At 44.6% G+C, this 22494-nt stretch overlaps 1 protein-coding gene across 1 annotated transcript in view; it reads left to right on the top strand.

Moving 5' to 3' along the window:
- SLC1A4 (solute carrier family 1 member 4) overlaps positions 1-22494 on the top strand; it is a 300968-nt gene that overhangs the window by 215619 nt on the left and 62855 nt on the right. The window contains exon 4 of the mRNA XM_085612523.1: positions 18361-18527. Coding sequence (XP_085468649.1) covers positions 18361-18527 — 167 coding nt within the window. The remainder of the gene's footprint in view (positions 1-18360; positions 18528-22494) is intronic.

The following is a 22494-nucleotide window of genomic DNA, read 5'->3' as shown; positions in this document are numbered from 1 at the left end:
GAATTGAGTAGTCTTTTTGTCTTTGACAGCTTCAGAGTGAGGAGAAGGTGGGGGCCGTGTAGAGCAGAATGTGATACAGAAATCGGAGACAGATTCTGACCTTGTAGCCAGTGTAGGTGGGGGCCGATGAGAGGAGCAGAACAGGGCACTGCTTAGAAGGCTTCTCTGACATCGCATCTGTGTAATGCCTGCAGCTGGAGAGCCTTGGGGCCAGGAGTAGGAAAAACAAAAAAAAAGATGGCTGGCAGCCCAGGCTCAGGCCGCGCTGAGGGGCTATTTTTAACTTCTCTGATAAGACAGGGCAGCTGAGAAATGTAAGTCGAGAAAGATTCCCTTGTTCTATTCTGTGCAAAACAAGTGCCCCGAGGAAATGTCTATGGAGAAGATTTGTTTTATTTTTTAGCAATTGTTATATTGCTTCTGGTCAGAAAGTAAAATGTTGCTCTTGTTTGGAATTTTAAGGGCTATGTGCCTATATAAAAACGATTTTCAAATTCAGACATTTTTGAATTGTGGCCACAAGCTGCCACCAGTTGCATTGGATAAATGATCCAGTGGTTACGGGTCTGTGAGGAAAGATGTGGGATGCATCTTCGACTAGGACATGAGGGTACATTGTGTACAAAGAAGCATAGCACATTTTTATTAAAAAAAAAAAAAAAAAAAAAAAAAAAAAAGAGACAGGTTCGTGTGTTCGTCATTTTTTGATTATTGTTGCTGATCCTGTGTGTCAGACTTGACGCGGTCATCATTGGGATGACCCACTGCCAGATGGGGTTGTATAGGGCAGGTAAATAAGTTATTGATTATAAGCCTGACAAATTAAGCAGGCCAGAATGTTCGCATCTGAGCTGTAGGTACTGTAATTACGCATCGCTGCTCATTTATATATGTTAGTGTAATTATCTATGCTTTCTGTGCCCGGTATACTGATGGCTTGGCACAATTACTAAATTTCACAGACATGATATTACCATTATCATGCTGTCAAAATAGCAGACAACACGTTATCAGTGTATGTCTAATTGGTGTTGGAGATGAATGAAACAAAAGAAAAAGGCTATGCAAGACTAAAATATTTTTCACATAACTGCCTTTCTCTTATAGACAGGCAGCCTCGGTCATATGTTTCCAGATTGGACATTAAGGAACAATTATGATCTGTGCACTCGCATTTTAACTCTTGAAAGGCCTGTTTTAAATAAGGACTGCCACAACAGAGTGACAAATAAGGCCCGGTATTTAGGGTAATGAGAAAATATCTGACAGGATTTCCTTTTTAAAGTTTGCTTTAGTAAGCTCATTCTTGTGAGTGGTGGCCCCAAAAGTTGACTTGTTTTTGAATTAGGCTATTTATTGTATAGGTGGAAATTATTGCAGAATTACTGATTTTTTTTTTAGCAGATGAATTATTTATTATCAACTTTAACAACTGTTCTTAAACTTGGTTTTCCGAATATTTAGGTAATTTAGCATTCCTATTAGGGCCTCCTAGCATTAATATTGACTTCAGGTTGGTGTAGGTTCATGTAATAGGGACATTTGCATATGAGATGTCATTTGGCCAGCTTATGAGCTAACACAATGAGGTTTGTACATTAATTTGAAGGATTTCTCGCCGTTTCACATACGCTGTGTATCTCCTATAATTTTGCTTACGCCCAGTAGCTACACACAGGGATTAATAGTGTTGACAAGACACAGGGTTTGATAGTGTTTGACAGCAGTGAAATCTGTTTCAGATTTCCTCCTGTCAAAAAGGGGGGGAAGGAGGAGAATATTGGCTTTCTGCTGGCCCCTGAGGAGGTTCGCTTCCCGCTAGCCCCTTAAGAAATTAAGCCCCTTAGAAATTAGCCCCCTTAGAAATTAAGCCAAGGAAATAGGTATGGTGTTTTCCCCTTTTTCTCATGTTTTATTGTAATCTTTCAGGGGAATTAGTCCAAGCCCCTAATACAGCTTCTACTAAAGTCCTCCCTTGGACACAAGAACACACTGTGGCATTTGAAGAATTAAAGAGAGCTTTATGTCAAGCACCAGTTTTAGCAAACCCTGATTACAACAAATCGTTTATGTTTTTGTGACAGAGCGGGATGGAACAGCACTATCTGTCCTAACACAAGATCATGCAGGAAAACACGAGCCCTGTGCTTATCTTTCTAGTACATTAGACCCAGTAGCACAGGCTTTGCCTGCGTGCCTAAAATCAGTTGCAGCAACGGCCTTAGCCATAAGACAAAGTGACTCGATAGTGCTGGGCCACCCTCTGACAGTACAAGTACCACACGCAGTAGAGGTTCTCTTGAACCGGACACAAACACAACACCTGACTGTAGCTAGACTGACGGATTATGAGCTGACGTTATTTCAACCACACATAGAGATCAGACGATGCAACATACTGAATCCCGCTACCCTTTTGCCCTCCAGTACAGAAAGCGTTTCACCACACAACTGTGTTGAAGTAATACATACCGTGACTAAACCAAGACAAGACTTGACAGATGTTGCACTCCCAGACCCCGACCTAACACTATATGTTGACGGCTCATGCATGAGGACAGGGGCGGGAGAATTAGTGGCAGCATATGCAGTGACTGCTGATACTGTAATAATAGAGACTAAAAGAATAGACATATTGTCAGCACAAGCAGCAGAGCTCATCGCCCTGACACAAGCGTGCATAAGAGCTAAGTACCTGAGAGTAAACATTTACACCGATTTTGTGGAGAGAAAGAGGTTTCTTGACCTCTCATGGGGCCAAGATACAGCATGGCCCCCTTATTCAAGCCCTACTGGAAGCAATACATTTACCAACAGCCATAGCTATCCTAAAATGTAAAGCACATACTAGAGCCACAGATACCATTTCCCAAGGCAATGATCTGGCAGACCGAACTGCTAAACAGACAGCTCAGACCCCACTAGACATGACAAAATCACAGATACTATCACTGTCCAAAGCCATGACAGTTAGGGATCCTTCCAGGGATGTACAAGACATTCAGACACATGCTACTGTAGACGAATTAAAGAAATGATCGGAACAAGGAGGGGTACTGACTGATCAAGGTTGGATGACAAAGGGCAAATCCACATGGTTTCTTCCTGATACCATGGTACAAGTGATTATAAATACCGCACATAGTCCTGCACACTTAGGAGAGAAAGCAATGATAGATAGCTTACAGAATATATGGTTCAACAAGCACCTGCGTGCAGCAGCGAAACAAAAGGTCAGAACATGTATGATCTGTTGCCAATTCAATGCAGGTAAAGGCATTCCGATGGAACAAGGTGGATTCCATCCACCTGACCACCCTTTTGAAGTGCTCCAAATGGATTATATCCAAATAAACAGATGTAGAGGTTACAAATATGTCCTGGTACTAATGAAGCAGGTGTCCCTTCTGTTAGGGTATACCTGGAAATTCCATTGTGTGCGACATCCTGAAGCAGCAGGCCTTGTAGAAAGACATAATCAGACATTAAAATTTTGCGCAGACAAAGGTATAGACTGGATGGTAGCCCTGCCGGTTGCCCTCTTTTACATGCGAATGGTAGCTCATTCTAGAACAGGCTTATCTCCCTATGAAGTGGTCTTTGGTAGACCACCAAAATATGTGGGCACTACAATGCCTAAAAGATTACTTATGTTGACAGTAACATGCTGACAGATTACCTGGCTTCCTTGATGTCTGCACTACTCTCTTGTTGTTCGCAGGTTGCTGCCGCCTTCCCTGACAACACCCAGGTCAAAGAATACTCCATCGCTCCTGGATGACAGGCGCCGAAGTCAGTGCTCTGGACCACGGGGACGGCCGTTAAAGTCAAAGTGCACCTTCACCACTCTTTTACAAAGGAAAAAAAAAACTTTGAACTTGGATTTTGAACAACATTTTCTAGAGGAGAATGCCCAGAAGTTTCCACAAAGCTAAACCTTGATTCAAAAAGTCAGAACCCGTTTGATCAATTAAGTCCACTAGGTGGTGAAGCGGTTGAACATGTATTCTGGCTCGCATAAGATCTTGGACAATAACATAAAGCAAAAATAAGAGTTAGATAAGAAGCAAATAGATGTATAGTGACTGTAATTTTTCAATATCTTAAGAGCATCACGATAATATGTATCAGCTTAATACTACATGCTATTTTTCCTCCTATTGCCTCACTTTTACACTCCTCCACTAATGATACCATAAAGCACACATTTAGTGATCTGCCATCCTATGAGCTATCATATCGACTTGCCTTACGCAACAATACCTTTATTCAGATGCTGCACCATTCACATCAGACTAGCAATGCTACAGACTGCTGGGTCTGTGGCCGACTCCCCCCCTATCAGAACTATAAGGGAGTTTTGCCCCTTTATTCTCTATCCGTTCACACACAATGGCTCCTGTGGAGCATGGTTTAGTTTGATTAATTCCCTAGATTCGAATTCCGCAGTTTATCAAGACAACTGGGTATGGGGAAACCTGAACTTAGTTTTGCTTAAAGTCTGCTACCCTAACAAGGAGGGACTTCCCAAAAGAACAGGAACTGATCTAAGAAATGAAGTATATGGATTAGGTAATTTTACACTTAACCTCATGATCCTGAACGTTGAATCTGAAGCTACACCAATCTTGCCCGCCATGTCCGTATTCCCAGTAAAAGAGGAATTATGTATAAGAAAGAATGGCTCCATACACATGGGCCATAGTAAATGCACCACTGTAATAAAATTCAGTGATCAAGGCAAGTCTACATGTAGAGCTTCTCGTCATTCCTACTTTATATGTGGCCAGACCGCATATATACGCTTACCTCTAGATTGGGATGGTACCTGTTACATAGCATTCCTCCTATCACCTGTTTTCCTAGCTCCTCCTGATTCTCATAGAAATACTCATTTAGTACACAATAGACAGCAGAGAGATCTCCCAATTGTCAATTACACTGAAACAGCATGGGAAAAATACACAGATTTCAATAAAGGTTTCTTTCCCTATATAGGTACAGTTACCAATAGTAAGCTGATACGTAGATTAACCAGAACCCTTGAAGCAGTAGTGAACGAAACTATTTCCGCCTTAGGCAATTTAACAGAAGAGCAGTCTGCTATGCGGATTGTTGTGCTTCAAAATAGTCTTGTCCTTGACGTTATCCTGGCCGATAGGGGCGGAGCTTGTAGGGTCATCGGATCAAGCTATTGCATTTTTCATACCAGAAAATTCGCCATCTGTATATAAAGCCATAACTCGCCTTCATAAGATTGTAAGCCAGATACACCAGAATCCAGGCACCTGGACTTGGTCCGGTTGGTTTTGGAGTGTATTATCTACCTTTGGATGGAGGGTCCTATCCTTCCTAGGTATTGGCCTTCTCATACTATTCAGTTGCTGTCTATGCCTGCAATGTGGACCAGCGATTTGTGGTCTGTGTGCCACATCGTGTATTCCACATCAAGGTTTTCGCTCAAGATCCCGGAAGAAGAAAGAAGAAGAAATGATGCTCCATGAGCAAATCGATGGATTAATGAAGATTGATGTTTCTTGACGGGCAAGTAGGGGACAAGGAGGGAATGTGGAAATGTGGATTTCCCTGATCAGTTATGTCCCCTATCTTGGACCCCAACGGTTCTATATGGTTCTATATGCATGTTACAAGTACATGTATGTTTCCTCCAGTTCCAGTTTCGAAGACGCAAACACATGTGCGTCCACCGTTAACATGTCCTCTGTCAGATCCGCCATGAATGGGCTGGATATTCGATTCCTAAGTATGAAAGGCCACCGACTTTTTATGGCTAAGTTACTCCATTTTTACAGTTCAGGCAAGTAGGCCCGATTCTGTCCTCAAAGCCTTTCCCTGCTCTCTGCCTCTGACAGCTTCAGCTTGAGCTCGCATCTGTGACCATGAACTCTGTCTCATTCTCTGCGCGGCCCACGAAGCCTGACATCAGCCTATTCTCTGCCAAGAGCTGTATTTCACCTTCGAATTATCTGCTTCCCCCTCAGCCGATGCATTCCTGCCTAGTAGCTTAAGTAAACATTCCTCCAGTTACCAAGCAAAAGGCCCGGTTTCTCTGCCCTCATGCAAGTAATTCATAGCCCTGTCACCATGGAATATTCCCATCCCCTCGCATTCAGTGTAGACACTTAGACGCTTGTACACGCACACACAGTCAGTATAGAATAGATTCTGTCCGAGAGCCCTTCCCTTGTGGATAACATAGTTCTTTAAACATAGGATATTAGATATGATTTGGGATTAGGTTGACATAACCCCAGACTTTTTGTCTCCACATGTAGAGCTAAATGTCAAGTCCCTTTCACCCTCTAGTTGCACGTCAATCACACGTCATGCTGCTGCACGCGCATCTCTGCCAAGTATTTCTGCTGACATTGCGAAATCATCTCCAGGTATCCACCCACACATGACAATTTACCCCTTATCATCAAGTGGACGCCCACATGGACGCCCACCTTCACGCCTACTTACACGCCCACATGCTCTTATCTCATTCTCTCTTGCTCTCTTGCTTACGTACAATTGAGAAATGTATATATACTGTACTCTGTGAATAATGTTTTGAGAATATTGAGAATACTTTTCAGCCCCGTCCAGATCCTTTTTGGTGATGGAGATATTCTCCCTTTGACTCGAGTTATTGGAATAAAGCCCTTTATGAATCTGATACCACAGACTCAGCCTCTTGCTTTATGCATGATCTTATTGATAATATGAAAAATTATGACAGCGTGATATTTTATTTACCACAGTTGAAGTCATTCCTGGGCTGGATAACTCCAGTGTTGACCGATAATTCATTTGTAACAGGTCATCCTTGGGCTGGTGCAGGTGTCACATGTTGTATCTCTTCTCCAGATGGGGCAGCCAATTTCAAGTAGGTAGAGGTAGCTTATGATAAACAGATATTTTATAGTCGTTTTAGGTCTTGCCTAATAGATAGTGCATGCGCTGTCTGTTGCAAGACGTATTGTCTGCTTATAGTGGGCTTAGAGCCCTTCCATTGTTTATCATTGGGTGGTTTCATTGTCACTCTCATTTGCTTGCTTTTTATTCATTAGCTTGTGTGGGCTTTAAATTCTCTCGATGCGTTTGTCGCTCCCCTGGAGAATAGACACATTACTTGTGCGTTTCAGGTGCTTCTTTTTCATTTTTTTGTTTAAGCGGTCCACTGGAGTTCATGTTATTTCCAGCTGGCTGTCTCTTGTACTTCCCCCCCCTCCTTTGTCACGCTATAATGCTGCTCTTTCTCTGTCTCATTTTTCTCCTCGCTCCTCTTCCCCTTCCAACATGCGGTCACCCTTGTGCCTCTCTACCCCCACATGTCTTTCTCACCCGTGTACTTCTTCCCATCAGCTCTACGTTGTGCATTCTCATCACATTCCTCTCATTTGCTTCCCTCCATGTGCCCCGATGCTGCTTCTCCCGACCGTGGCCTGTGTTGCTTCGGTCTGCCCTGTGTTGTTTCCCCCACCCTGGTATTCCTTACCTCTGTAATTCAAAGTGCCCCTTCTTTCACTCACCCGCTTATGCTACATTTTATTCTTTTTGTTTTTGGATCCAATTCTGATTGGTAAAGAAAAGAAAGCTCTCAAGACATTTTGGAGGTGTGTGCATGCTTGATGTGTATGTCTACAAAATGACATGCCTGCTGAGTCATAGGCTTTATTCTCTTTTGTTTTCGGCCATTATGCACAGCATCAGGAATATCTCCACAGCATGGCTAAAACCATTGGCAAACCCAACAGGTCCCAAAGAGGAGACCTATTGGCTTTGCTTATGCTTGTATTTTTACTTTTGGTTATTTTGTGTGTGTATATTTTTGTGGACGCGTGGCCTTTGTGAAAGTCTAGTGTGTTATTGTAATCATATTGCTAGCTATAATAACCGTTTGGGTGTCCCACAATAACTTGCTTGTTGCATAGTTGTCAATATTATACTAAAGAGTTTAGGTTGAGGGTCGTAATGTAGTGTAGTTGTGTTTATACAGTGCTCCTTATCCCCAACAAGCCAATAAACTAAACAATATATTACAAAACAGTATTTTGTTTCAGGGTTTTGACTATTGTCGATTAGAGAATTGACCCAAAAACACCTTATATACTAACGATACAAGTCGACCTAGCCTAACACAATTCAACACTTAATAATAATAATAATACATTTATAAAGGGCAACAGCTACCTCAAACAGAGGTGTCCCAGCGCTAACACAGGCAAGCAGGAGAAATAGAATGCCCGGAGTCTAGCTCGGGCTGAATAACCAGGTCTTCAGCGCTTTCCTGAACTCCAGTTCAGATTGGATTAGGCGAAGTTTAACCGGAAGAGAGTTCCATAATCTGTTCATAACCACCGTAAAAGATCTACCCCCAATGCGTGCCTTCGCATATTGAGGTACGCAAAGCAAATTCTGGGAGTTCGATCTTAGAGAACGTTTTTAGGTCTCGCCTGACCCAGCGCATGCGCTGGTCTGGCAAGACTTTTTGAGAGGGCTCCAAAAAGTGCTGCCAGGCCAGCCTAGACCTACAGTGCATGTGCGCGGGCGCGCGCGCTTGCGCCGCGCTCTACCGCGATTACTTTCACTTTCCACTTTGATGTCTGATCGCGATCCCGATCACTTTGGCGGCCGCACAGCCGCTTGTTTTTCTGAACTTATTGATCTATCTTGGATCGGTAAATTAAAAAAAACACCCACATAATTTCATAGGCTCACGTATACATGCATGCGCATGTGTGATGATGTATGTGAGTGTATGTCGTCACGCATGCATGCGCATACAAAAGAATGCAGCTCCTCATTTTCCTTTTTTTCCTTTTGGCCGTGCGGCACAACATTGCCAAGAAATGCGTTTTGCTGACACTGTACAGCTTGGCCATAACACATTAGCTACGCCATTGGTTTTGCCAATGCTTATTTCAGAACATGTCCCTTACACCTGCAAAGCAGTACCATAAAGCTTCCTTTTATTTTACAGTCTCTAATTCTCCTACATCTATGTTGTACGGTGCCGGAGAGCACGCACGACATTTTCCATAAGCCCAAATGTACAATAACATTAGAAACCATAGAAATAATAACACTTGCTCAGCACTCACAGACTGGCAGGCCACACGCCTCCCACAGCAATCACAGCAGCATCGTTAGTCCCCTGTATCACACATCACGTGCTGCCAAACCCATTGGAAAAGTAAACGCAGCATCAGTGCTCCCCCATCACTAACCGCACAGAACGTGTTAACGCTACCGGCGTGATTTAATATTCAACTAACATGGCAGGTCACAGCACTTCACAAACAATAAGGCTTCTTCGCTAATTGAGTTTGTCCTTACCCCTAAACACTCTCTCCATTAAATGGGACACTTACCAGCTACGGATTGCCGTAAAGTATGTAGATTTGGGTAAACAAACTGGAGCTTCTCACTGTTGCAAGCATTCACTCCTACCTCATGAAACAGGAACTGTTCCTATCTGATAAAGTAGCTCTGAACACGTTTTACTTCTCATAGTCACACCCACTGCCAAGCGTTCCTGCTTCTAGCCATGTCCAACTGTGTCTCCTGCTTTGTCTTCAGGACCCCCGGATGGTAAAGTGCTGGTGGAGTCAAAACTGCTTACAGTTTTCCTTCTCCTTGATGACGTGGGCAGACTCAGCTCTGTAATGATAGCTGAAACACATCCTCATCACCAGTGTAGGAGCCAAAAATTGCAAGCCAGTGGTGATGACAGAATACTGGCAACTTCATTGTTGGTAATTTGTTAAAGTTAAAAGGAGTCCATCATGGGGATGTGATCAAGTGGAGTTCAAGATGACCGCAGATTTGTGAGCTCTGTGAGGCCGCAGAGCCCAACTGAGTTTTCTGCTCGCACCAAAGAACAAGCATTTTCAATGCAATAGGTCTTGCTTTTGTGAGCCTTTAGGTGATCGTCATTGTAAATGACAATGCCTATATTTAAGTGTTTTAAACCCAACACATATTTAAAAGGCATTGTTATTTTTAATGCCAATAGCTCAAACTCTTGCGGCTGCTGAAGTGAAAGTGGCCTGCGCTATTAATTAATAAAATAAACAAGCGCGGCTGCTATTGTGAAAGCGTCCGCCTGTAAAATAAAGAATTAAATAAGCACAGCCTCTAAACTGAAAGTGGACCACGGCTTAAATTAAATAAGTGAATAAGTGCGGATGTTATAGTTAAAGCCGACCGCGTAGTAATTTAAATAAATACAGTAGTAAGCGTGCAGCGTGCTGCAATGTCGTGCGTGGAATAGGGGAAGAGCATTAAGGCAAATGGTGCTCACCAACTTATAAAGCAGAGCATGTAACAACACCAGTAAAAGGTCCAGTCATTATGGGCGGTAACAAAAGGAGACAAGCATTTGCAATGCAATAGGTCTCGCATTTGCGAGAGTTTGAGCTATTTGCATTGTAAATACCAATGCCTTTTATTTATGCGTTTGAAAACCTGCAAGCTGTGCGTAAACAAGCACTTTGTACTAATAGTCCTTGCTTATGAGAAGCAAAGCTGGCAGTCTCTTTTACTGACAGCCTTGCTTCTCGTAATCAAGGATTGTAGGTACAAAGTGCGTGTTTATGCACCACTTGTAGGTTTTCAAAACGGATGAATAAAGGGCATTGTCATTTACAATGCTAATAGCTCCAACTCTCGCAAATGCGAGACCTATTGCATTGCAAATGCTTGTTGTTGATGGGGTGGATTCGTTTCCTAATCTAACTGGGACAGTTACCTCTCAGAGCCTAAAAGCTACCGTCAGAGCCTTGAATTTTATCCGTTTAGCTACAGGTAGCCAGTGAAGCTGTTTAATGTGCGGAGAGATGCGTTGTCTAAAAGGTACTCTTCTGATCAATCTCACCGCCGCATTTTGCACCATCTGCAATCTCTTAATCAGATATGCAGGCAGCCCCAGGTAAAGACTATTCGCATAGTCCAACCTCGATGTCACTGCTGCATGAAAAATTAGTCTGCGGCAACTCTCCGGTAATAAGTGTAGACATTTTCTCAGGCTTCTCAGTTTCCCAAAGCAAGAGGATGCAATGTGACGTACTTGAGTTGAGAACTTCAGGTCAGATTCCCATTTTACGCCCAGGTTTTTTGCCGTGGTCGAGGGGCAGGGAGGAAGTCCCATTTCTTCCGGACACCACAGTCCGGCCAACGGAGATGGTGCCTTGCCAAAAAACAGGACCTCAGTTTTTTCTGCGTTAAGCTTTAATTTATTGTTGGTAATCCAGCTGGAGATGTCCCTCAGGCATCCCCTAAATCTGGCAAAGGAGTTAGCTGAGTGGTCCTTGAAGGAGACTACCAGCTGGGTGTCGTCCGCGTAGGAAATAGCTTTTATTTCCCATTTGGCAATAAGCTAGAAGAGGGGAGCCAGATATACGTTAAAGAGTAAAGGGCTCAATGCCGATCTCTGTGGTACCCCACACCGTAAAGGTTTGGGTTCTGGCTTAAAAGGGTGAAGGGTGACCCTTTGCGTGCGGTCACTAAGATAGGACTTTAGCCAGGCAAGAGCCGTCCCCTCCACTCCCGCACATTTAAGCCTGGCAAGTAGGATTAGGTGATCCACCGTATCGAAGGCGGCGGAAAAGTCCAGATGCTGAACCAATTTTTCCAGCATCTTAGCAGGTGCTGGAAGAAGTGAGATCGGGCGATAGTTGTCAAGTTCACCCGGATCAGCATTGGGCTTCTTCAAGTGAGGCAAAAGCATAGCATGTTTCCAAGACTCAGGGAAGATGCCAGTGGCAAGTGAGCTGTTCCATAAGTGGTTGAAGGTGGGATTAATAATGTAGGCCAGTGCTCTCGACAGTTTTGGGGTGCATGGATCTTCTGGGGACCCCGATTTGCATTTCAGGATCTCTGTCAACGATTCCTGTTGTGAGATCCAGGGAAATTCTGAGAGGCGAACCTCCCCATCGTGGGTTTCCACATCTTCAGATTCAGTAGTTTCCATACTAGTCGTGAAGGCATCATAGACCTTCAGGATTTTTTCCTCAAAAATATCCGACAGTTTTGCACACAGTACCTTAAGTGTGCTATCACCGGAAATAAGGCAAGCCTGGGGGGAGGAGCTGTGTCCCTCCGCACAAACGGCCAGAATAGCCACGTCGGACCGGGGACTGGGAGAAAGTGCAATATGCCAGGTATCGTAAAACAATTATAACAGTTTATTTCACAGAGTCTAAAACCTATTTAAACGTGGTACAGAGCTCGCGCTAAAAACAAGTTAGAAACTAGTCCCTCATGCGCTGCTTGTAATCCGATGCGCGTCCGAGCACACATGTACCTTAAGTGTGCTATCACCGGACACTTGGTGCCAAATTAATCAACACTATGCGGGTTTGTATAATAAAAGTGATGCCAACCGGCACAGTGTTGATTTTGAAGTTTACTTTCCAGTTCAAAATATATTTTGCCCTGGAAAGTAATCCCTAAGTAAGACAAAGTACCACTTCGTGCTACATTGCTCTACTTTACATCAAGGGTACATACCATGGGAGCCATATGGGCGTTGTCATGCAACCACTTTTTTTTTTTTTTTTTGCTGGGCTTCTTGGTTTTGAGTCTGGTTATGCCTTGGTGCGAATATAAGCATAAGCACTGTGGGCCAGCACTGCTTCCTTCCTCCACTTTTTAAATCCTCCCTGAACCTCTCCCCACTCGGCCAGGGGAGAAGGGTATACATTCCTCTTTTGGGGGTTTAGCAGTACCTCCAATGGGTGCTACTAAATTGGTCCCGACTAGACTCAATATAATACTCCTTGGTGGTTTAATAATGCTGCCAGTGGGCTGCTCATCTGTCTCTCCCAGCTAGCCGCCAGACAATACTTCTTGGTGATTTAACAATGCTGCCAGTGGGCTGCTCATCTGTCTCTCCCAGCTAACATCCAGACAATACTTCTTGGTGATTTAACAATGCTGCCAGTGGGCTGCTCATCTGTCTCTCCCAGCTAACATCCAGACAATACTTCTTGGTGATTTAACAATGCTGCCAGTGGGCTGCTCATCTGTCTCTCCCAGCTAGACTCCAGACAATACTCCTTGGTGGTTTAACAATGCTGCCAGTGGGCTGCTCGTCTGTCTCTCCCGGCTAGACTCCAGGCAGTACTTCTTGGTGGTTTAACGATGTTGATAATGGATTGCTCTTCTATCACTCTCAAGAAGACTCCATATAACACTCCCTGGCAATTCAACTGGGCCTTCGATGGGCTGTTTCTCCTCTGGTGCTCCTCTGTGACTCCTGGCTAGACTCCACAAAATACTCATTGGTGGTTTGACATAGGCCCAGGTGAAATATAAATTATGCAGGCATAATTTGCATAATTTTGTCAATTTCGCATTAAGCTTGTGTTGCAAAATTTCCAAAATGACACCACTTTATGTAAATTCGCACCATTACTGTGAACGCACAGAAACAGCAGAATGCAATCAGCTGTTATTCGTGGTTCTTTTGAGTTTTTTGCACTATTTATTACCACAAAATGATCGATATGAGGATGTATTTTATACTAAAATATAGCACAAAATGACAGATTTGTATTTTGTATAATTCTGCTGAAATTTCGCAAAAATTACGAGAAAGCACACTTTGCACTCCCCTAGTTTAACAGTGGTGAGTAGATCTCCAAATATTTTACTCCTTGGTAGTTTACAGTGTCGCCAATGTGTTGCACCTCGTTTGCTCCTGGGCAGACTCCAAATAATATTCTGTGGTGGTTTTACAGTGCCTTGAAGACTTTGGGCCATCTGGTGACACTGGGTGAACCCTATATACCCTAATGTACCTCCCTGATGTACATCAATAGTAGTTCCTCCTTATGATGGATGGATGGGGAGAAGGATGCACTCTTTTTGATTTTACTTTGAGTGAATTGTTTGAACTGTTTTTATCTGGGGACTGTTTACACTTGTAGGGGCAACGGAGTCTTTTGTAGCGCGCAGCGAGGACAGCTCTCCGGTCCACCGGAATCGGTTATCCCGATTGATTGATGTGGAGAGAGTCCGCCCTTTAGCTTTCTCAGCCGCGTGGGGCGCCAAGGAAGCGGTTAGCGCTCTAGTGGTTGGCCCTCCCAGCTATAAATTTCTAGCATTTCCGGCCGCGCAGCGGACGCGCCTAAGGCAAGCCCGTCTGCGCCCGTCCCCGTCCGGACGCTGCCGGCTGCCAGGGAATGCCGCCCGTTTACACACAGAGACCCCCGCTGCCTAGGCTGATTTATTCCCATGAGAGGCTGGTGGAACTCAGGCATCTTGCACCTTGTGCAGGAGGGTTAATTAATCTCCAAGCAGGGAGTGCCTCCCCGGTAGGGAAATGCCTAGGGTGTGGATGGGCTCGGGAAGAATGTATACTTACATCTCTCAATCCACAACTATACTCCCCCCTTAAACCCTCGCGGAACACACATGAGAAGGGGAATAAGAGGGATTTGGGGGGTGGGTTAGGTGTGCCCTTTAAAGGGCTCTATCTCAATGTTAGATCCATTCCAAGACATGTGGCTGAAATTTGGGATTTACTAGATGAAGCTAGGCCTGACATATGCTTCTTTACTGAGACTTGGTTGAATAATGAAGCGACCCCTACATTGGCAATAGCATTCCTAGCTGACTATTCAGTGGTCCGGTTGGACAGATCTGGAAAGCGGGATGGAGTTTTGGCCATCGCAACGCGCTTCCCTTATCATATTAAAACCCTAGATACCGTCTCCTCCTCCAACCTAGAGTTGTTGATATTCAGGGTACTGCGGGCCAAACCATTGAATGGGCGGGTGCCCTAGTGTACCACCCTCCTGGAGGTAACAAGAGAGAATTTTGCTCTACTCTGTTAGAAATGCTGGCCCCGTATACGCTCCAAGCGGACAGGTTCTTGCTGGTTGGGGACTTTAACCATCACCTGGAAGCTCTCTCCAGCATAGAATCTGCCTGTTTGGTAGCAGCGATGGAATCTCTTGATCTTTCGCCTAGAATCACTAGTCCCACTCACATGGCGGGCCATGTGTGGAACACTGTCTTTACCAACATCAGTGAGGTGGTGGTGGAACCCCCGCAGAAGATGGGCTGGACAGATCACTCAGCTCTTAACTTCTCGTGGATGTGTACGAAACCATCCAGCCCCTCACACAGTCATAAAGACCTCCGTAGACCTTGGAAAAAGGTGACACCGGCTGCTTTCAGTCGGGCCTTTATCCCTCCCATATTTGAGGAGGGCGATGACGGTGATACGGACTTAGATAGGTTCGAAGTCGCCATAACTAACGCCCTAGACTCTATTGCTCCATTTAAGAGGGTAAAGATTCAGGTGAGGGCAGCGCCCGCCCCTTGGTATTCAGACAGTCTTAGAAGAGAGAAAGCCTCTTGTAGGGCCAAAGAGAGAAGATGGAGAAAGTCCAAGTTGGAGCAGGATGAATCGCTCTATCGAACCGCGCACAGAGCTTACTTGAGTAGTTGTAACTCAGCCAGGAGATCTTATTTAGGCTCCCGTATCATGGAAGATAAAAACTCATCTCAGGAACTTTTTACTATTTTAAAGGAGTTCACCAACCCTAGGGCCAATAATCCGCTCCCACCGCCTACTCAGGCATTTTGTGAGAACCTAGGGAGCCACTTTACCAACAAAATCGATGTGATTTATCGTACCTTTGGACCTGAGGAGGGCGTTTATGGCAAAGCTCCCATTTTGGAGAGTCAGAGTCCATCAAGCCTAGAACTCATCCCCAATGTTATGGGGGAAGAAGTTTGTTCCCTACTTACCCTAGCGAAATCTGGCCCCCATCAGATCCGGTGCCTGCTGCTGTTATGTCAGTGCTATCCCCAGTTCTTGCGGATAAATGTAACATCTCGCATGCCACTTCCACTGTCCCTCGTAAATGGAAAAACGCACGTATAAAACCCCTTCTCAAGAAGGCTCTAACTGACCCCTCCGATCTTCAGAATTTTAGACCCATTTCTCTTCTGCCGTGTTGCGCAAAAATCATGGAGGCTTTAGTCAATCGGCATCTCTCCCACTATTTGGAGCAGAATAACATACTGGATACTTCCCAGTCGGGCTTCCGTGCCTCACACAGCACGGAGGCGGCACTGTTGGAGGTTACGGACACTATAAGGATGTCCCTGGATAGGGACATCCCTGTCATGTTGGTGTTGTTGGATCTATCGGCTGCCTTTGACACCATCTCTCATCAGATCCTTTTGAACGGTTGCGAGAGATTGGTGTCAGAGGCGGGGCCTTCAAATGGATCCAGAGCTTCCTGGAGGACAGAACTCAATGTGTCCAGCTCGGGTCCTTTGTCTGTCAAACCACCAGTGTTGATAAGGGGGTCCTACAGGGCTCGGTTTTGAGCCCCACCTTGTTCAACATATATGTGGCCCCCTTAGCCTCAATTATTAGGAACTGTGGGTTTGAAACCATATCTTATGCTGATGACACCCAGGTGATAGTCCCTATTGAGAAGAGTCCTGTGGTCACCAAACTTAAATTTAGACACTGTATGACCAGCATTGCGAGGTGGATGAAGAAGAACTTTCTCCAGCTCAACTCCTCTAAGACTGAGCTAGTTCTATTTGGTAAAGCGAAGGAGGTGTGGACCCCTGATTGGTGGCCATCAGAGCTAGGAGACACGCCCGCTCCTAGAGGATGGGCCAAGAACCTGGGCATAAAAATTGATTGAAACTTATCAATGGAAGAGCAGGTAAAGTCGGTGGCAGGCACCTGCTTTGGAACCATGCAAATGCTCAGAAGGATCTTTCCGTGGATTCCGTTCAAGGCCAGACAGACTTTTATCCAGTCGCTCTTGGTTAGTCGACTGGACTATGGCAACTCACTGCTGGTCGGGATGAGGGAGGATTTGGCCGCTAAATTACAAGTGGTCCAAAACACGGCAGCCCGTCTTGTACTCAACAAGCCGGCACGGACCACCTCTTTACCCCTCCTGCGCCAACTGCATTGGCTCCCCATCAAAAAGAGGTCCATTTTTAAACTGCTATTTCTGGTTTTTAAATCCCTTCATGGGATGGGGCCAGCCTACCTGATGAAGAAGATCGAACGGCATCAGCCCACACGACTGCTGAGATCCAGCAGCCGTAACCTGCTCTGTGTACGGAGAATCAGGAAGGCGAGGGTGGGTGGACGGGCATTTTCGTACTTAGCCCCCACTCATTGGAATATCTTGCCGGATGAGATCCGCGCTTGTACCAATTTCCGCCATTTTAAAAAGCTTCTTAAGACCTGGCTATTCTAATGTTTCCTCTGCAATAGTGTGCACCGCTCTCAGGCGCCGAGAGATCCCCCTGGGGATGATTCGATGCGCTTTACAAATGAGTAAATATATATAATAAATATAATATATGATGCTGATCACCCAAAAGATGAAAAGCACCTGAATGTACGGCTCCATCTGTTCTCACACTGTGTAACACCAGTTCTCATGAAGCAGCCACGCTATGCACCCGCCACTTATACCTGAAGCACCTCACCCACATGTCTAGCATAAGCAAATTACAACCATCGGCCATGCTCTTCAAAGAGCGCTGACAAACCTGATGCAACTTAGAGCGCTTCACGACATCTGCAGGGCTATGAAGCTCTATATAAATCTATAATGCAACGGACCACCTAGAAAATCGCGTTATCCCACACAGCACAGTGCGATACGCCCTCCATACTCGGAGCGCGCCTGGCCATTTTGTGCGTGACTTGTCATTTCTGGACCCATAAATTGCATTTGAGAATGCCATCGTTTTTATAGTACAACAATAGCTACAAATCTCATGTGTCCCTTTGCACCGAAGCTTTGCAGCGGCTTACACGAGAGTCGTGTCTGTCTGCAGCAGGAGCTTCCGGTGCTTATCCAACAGCGAGGGTTCGATCCGTGGGAACGGCGCACTGTGTACTTTTACCGCCCTCGTGTCTGAGCCAGAGGTTGCAACTGGTAAAGATTTCAGTATTGCAAAAATACCTCAGACAAAATCTCGATTGGGTTTTGGCAGCAGCGCTACAATTGAACAAAAAAATAACGTGCTGTGAAGCCTTTTTGTTGTGTAAAAATGTGGCGGTTGTTTTTAGCATAAGCTACATTCCTAAATTAAGTTAACGTAATTTATGCTCAAAGTTTCCCTCTTTCTGCCAGTTTTTGTTATTAGTCCTTTAGTGATAGGTAAACCCCCATAAAGTACTGCATGCTGGTAAATTGAAGACAGAGCTTTGTCACTAGAAGAATTAATGTCACCGTTTGTGTATTAACATAACCTGTTCATTAATTTACTGCACAGACTTCAATGAAGCTATTGCTTTGCTTATCATATAATTTGCTTTGCATGTAAATATGTATTTTTGAATTTCAGATCCCGTTTGGTGCAGAAATCGAAGGGATGAACATTCTGGGCTTGGTCCTCTTTGCTCTTATTTTGGGAGTAGCCTTGAAAAAGCTTGGGCCGGAAGGGGAGGATCTGATACGGTTTTTTAACTCCTTCAATGAGGCAACCATGGTTCTTGTGTCTTGGATCATGTGGTAAGTACAATAAAATGATGACACTCTTTTGTGATGTAAGGCGAGTGAGTGTGTGTGTGTGTTTATATTTATATATGGAATTAGCCCTTGGTGTATTCTGCATTCATATCTGTTGCCTGTTTGATGCACAAGTGCAAATATTGGCAACAGAAAATTCACCGGTTATGGAATGCTATGCATTACTCATCACCACCCACCCTCCAACTCAGCGTGCACGGTTCATCACCTCACACATGACATCACTGACGACATCTTAAATGAAATAATTGATCACGTCATGAATGATGTTATTTAATGATTCATCATTGATGTTATTATTGATGCAGTTTGAGTTGTTATCAGAGATGTGAGGTCAGTCAGGAGAAGTGGATAGTGGGGACATGAGTTATGGTTCACATACCAAGCCATAACTGGTGCATTTCAGGGGATTTTAGGTTTTGTATCGGAATCATCAAGTCTCAACTGTTTGTATGTCACTGAAAAAAGACAGTTAAAAAATGAGGGGCATGCGGCCTCCCTCCCCGAACCAATTTCAGCTCCGAGCAGCCCATTCCCCAGAGTCCGCCATTTTTTTATCATGGGGATGTGGGCATGTGGCAGTGCTTAATTTGAGCTGTTGGTTTCCGGTGCTCAGCACGGGCGCTTTTCATGAGCACCAGTTAAGGACATGGGGCGATTAAGAGATTTGTCCAGAATCACAGGATGTTGAGTCGACACCGAGACTCGAGCCTGGTTCTCCAGCTCTGAAGTTGGCAGCTCTGATCACTGCCCCACATCCTCTCCCCACTTTCATGGTTAGTAGTCGGTTCTGTTTTAGGCGGCGCTAACAAGAGAAATGGTCTGGTGCAAACTGCCTCCTGACGAGAGCCCCAGCATATTTTTTTTACAAATTAGCCACTGGCGTGCAGCCACGATCCCCTAGCCAATTTCGGCCCCATGGACCTCATTCTCAAAGTCTTGGATGGCTCCCACCTCAAAAAGCCTGCCATTTTTAAAGCTAGAGAGTCGTACTTTAGCCCCAGGGATACCCTCCTTCAGGCTCGTGTGCTTTTGTTTTTTAGGGGTGTGGCACCGTCCCTAAGCCGATTTTGGCCCTAGGGCTTGAATGGCTCCCACCGGGCAAGAGCCAAAAATTTCTTTTTTTACCTGCGGGCAGGGAAAAAGTGTGCTCCCACTGCAGGAGCAGTGGAAAAATCTGCTCCTGCAGGGTGGGAGCATATTCCTTGTCAGCTCCCTCCAGCACTGGCCAATTAGCCAGCACGGCTGTGTGGGCCATGGAGCTTCCTCCGCAGCCCCCAACGATTTTAAGACAAGTGGGTGCCCCGGCGGGCATTGGGACACCCACACAATCAGAAAGTGGCTGGCTCACACCGGGGAGGATGGCGGGGGCACTTGTCCTCCTGCGACTCCCAGCGATTTTAAGACATGTGGATGGGTGCCATTTAATATTCATTTTTTGCATTCTTTTTATTCATAGTTTTACACGATTAATCAAAACACAGCCCTCACAAAAGATATCACAGCCCTCACAAAAGAAGGCTCAATCCCTCTCCTGCTTCCGCCCACCAACATCAAAGGAAGTGAATATCCCTTTAGCACTTTCTTCTTCTGCAATTCCATTGATTGTGTTTATATATACAGCTTCATAGTAGCATTTTGTCAAAGATAGAAAATGAGCGATTTGTACACTAGTACACAGATTCATCTTATACTTAGCAAAATATTCCAAAGTCATCAAAATAGGTCGTTTTTTTCCCAGTCATTCTCTGGTGCTCCGAGGTGTTTTTCAGTGATCAGTTTTATATTATGTACTGTTAACTTCTACCTCGAATGTCTTGTCAAATATCAGAAACTCTGGCCTATCTTAACTTCATAATTCAGATAATACACAGCTGCATCTAAAGATCACTACTCCAGAGGACATCTCCCTGGTCACAACAACACTTGAGAACATGCAAACTTCAATGACTGACCATCATCTCAAATTCAACACTAACAGAACACAGCTGCTTCTGATTTCTTCTCAGACTTTTTTATGCTACTCCAGAAGCGATGCTCTCTGCCAACATCTGCGGCTGCAATTTGTCCACCAGTGAGAACGTCAGATCACAGGCTTCATCCTTCAAAAACAATGAACCCTTAGAAAACCATTAACTCCATGGCCAGTAGTGAGAATCACCAGATCTGAATGTTTTGTGGAATCAAAACCCTTCTCGGGGATCAGGATTTAAAAGTTGTGACTCAAGTACTGGTCCTGTCAAAACAGACCTTGTTCCGCTGAAATCTTCTCTGCATTCTGGAGCATGTCTGGTCTCTGGGATTGGTTGCTATGGACACATCATGGTGTACTGCTCTTACACTATTGACTTTCTGTTGATGGCAGGGCAACTTTCAAACTTAAGTGCCTTTTACACAATCTCCTAAATGCAGACAACCCTCAGTATTTGGCAATGAATTTGATGATCGCTGAAAGATCCCCGCCAGTGCTATGAAGCTCTGAGAGTCCTGCTGATAACCACACTATTCGACAAAAAACGCACCTTGACCCAGTGTTTTTCTGGATGTGCTGGAGAATCTGGAATGCAATTCTGCCATCCGTTCTTAGCATCCCCTCTTCAGCTACCTTCAAAACGAGAATCCAGATCCTTTCTCCTGTCCAGCACTTTCCCAAATCCTCCACTTAAATATTGTTCTCTGCTTGTCTATTTCCACTGCGTATCATTGGATCACTAAGAAGTTTATATTGAATCAATTGGCGCATTATACCTGTAATTGTCCAGTTACTTCTAACTTACTATCTGTTTACCTATAAAATGAATCCACCAGCATTTGTTTGTGTTGCTAGTAGGATCACCCTAATATTCCTACTATGTGAAGCGCTCTGATGCTCCAGGGCCTTGAACATGCTTTTGAAAAACAAAATAAATAATAGAATGAAACCTTCACATCCTAATAACGCATTATAATCATATGACACTCGCCGATTTTGTGTTCCTTTTCTACATTTCAGCACTCTTCCTTAGCACATTAATATTTTCTCAGCATTTCAAGTTGACCTAAGGCACTTTGTCTCACAGAAGTCTAATGTTGAAAAGCGTTATGTACAGCCATAGCGGGCTTTACTGGCCATTAAAGTCCCACTGCAGTGTTGTAGGCCTGAGCGGAAGGTGACGGTCTACAAGAAGGCACCAGAACTTTCATGGACGGTATAGTGTACGTCGGCAAGCTCGAAACGTATGACAGCAATCTGCCTCATGAGGGCAGATACATAAAAAACAGCCTCTGGCGACACAATGGTGGCTTAAAAGCCTCTGTGCTTCAGGAGCTTCTGAAGCTTTCACAGCTTCTCTTGGGTATGTCTGACAGTAGCTGCAGAGCAAGGGGTCATAACAGCAACTGAAACAGGGTCCGAAGGAACAGTGAAAGGGGCTCAAGCCGGTTCCTGATTCTCCCTCGGCTCTAGCAAACTGCTTTTGTTTCTTTGGAAAAGCCAAAGCAGACACAGGAGCTAAAGAGAGTTTCCCCTACCTCATTACTTGACTCCAATGTCACTATGATGGAGTAGGATGGAGAGGGGAAGCTTTCTGTATGCCTTCTCCCACAGCTTCTGCTTCCTTCATTTCAAGACAATCCACATATCTTGGAAAAACTGGATCGATGAACAGTCAGAGGCTGGAAAGTAGGGCAATGTAATGTTGACAGCAGCCACCCTATACTAATGATTGTGGCCCGCTGCTGTTACATTGTCCTCAATGGACCTGCCAACATTCCAAAATTCTAATAAATTCTTTATAGTAGAAAGACTTGTCTTAATTCTGTCTCTTACATGGTCTTCTTTGCACCACAAAATGTAACATTCCACATCGCTCGCTGTTCATCGTAACCTGTCAAGAAACAAAAGAGCACAGCTAGGTGTAAACAATTCATTTAGTACTACCTAGTTTAAAAAGCCATGACCATATTTAGT

This window comes from Triturus cristatus, chromosome 6 (genome assembly GCF_964204655.1).
Source record: "Triturus cristatus chromosome 6, aTriCri1.1, whole genome shotgun sequence".
Taxonomy (NCBI): Eukaryota; Metazoa; Chordata; class Amphibia; order Caudata; family Salamandridae; genus Triturus; species Triturus cristatus.
Note: the sequence above shows the minus strand (reverse complement) of the source record. Positions and strands in the feature narration are given on the sequence as shown.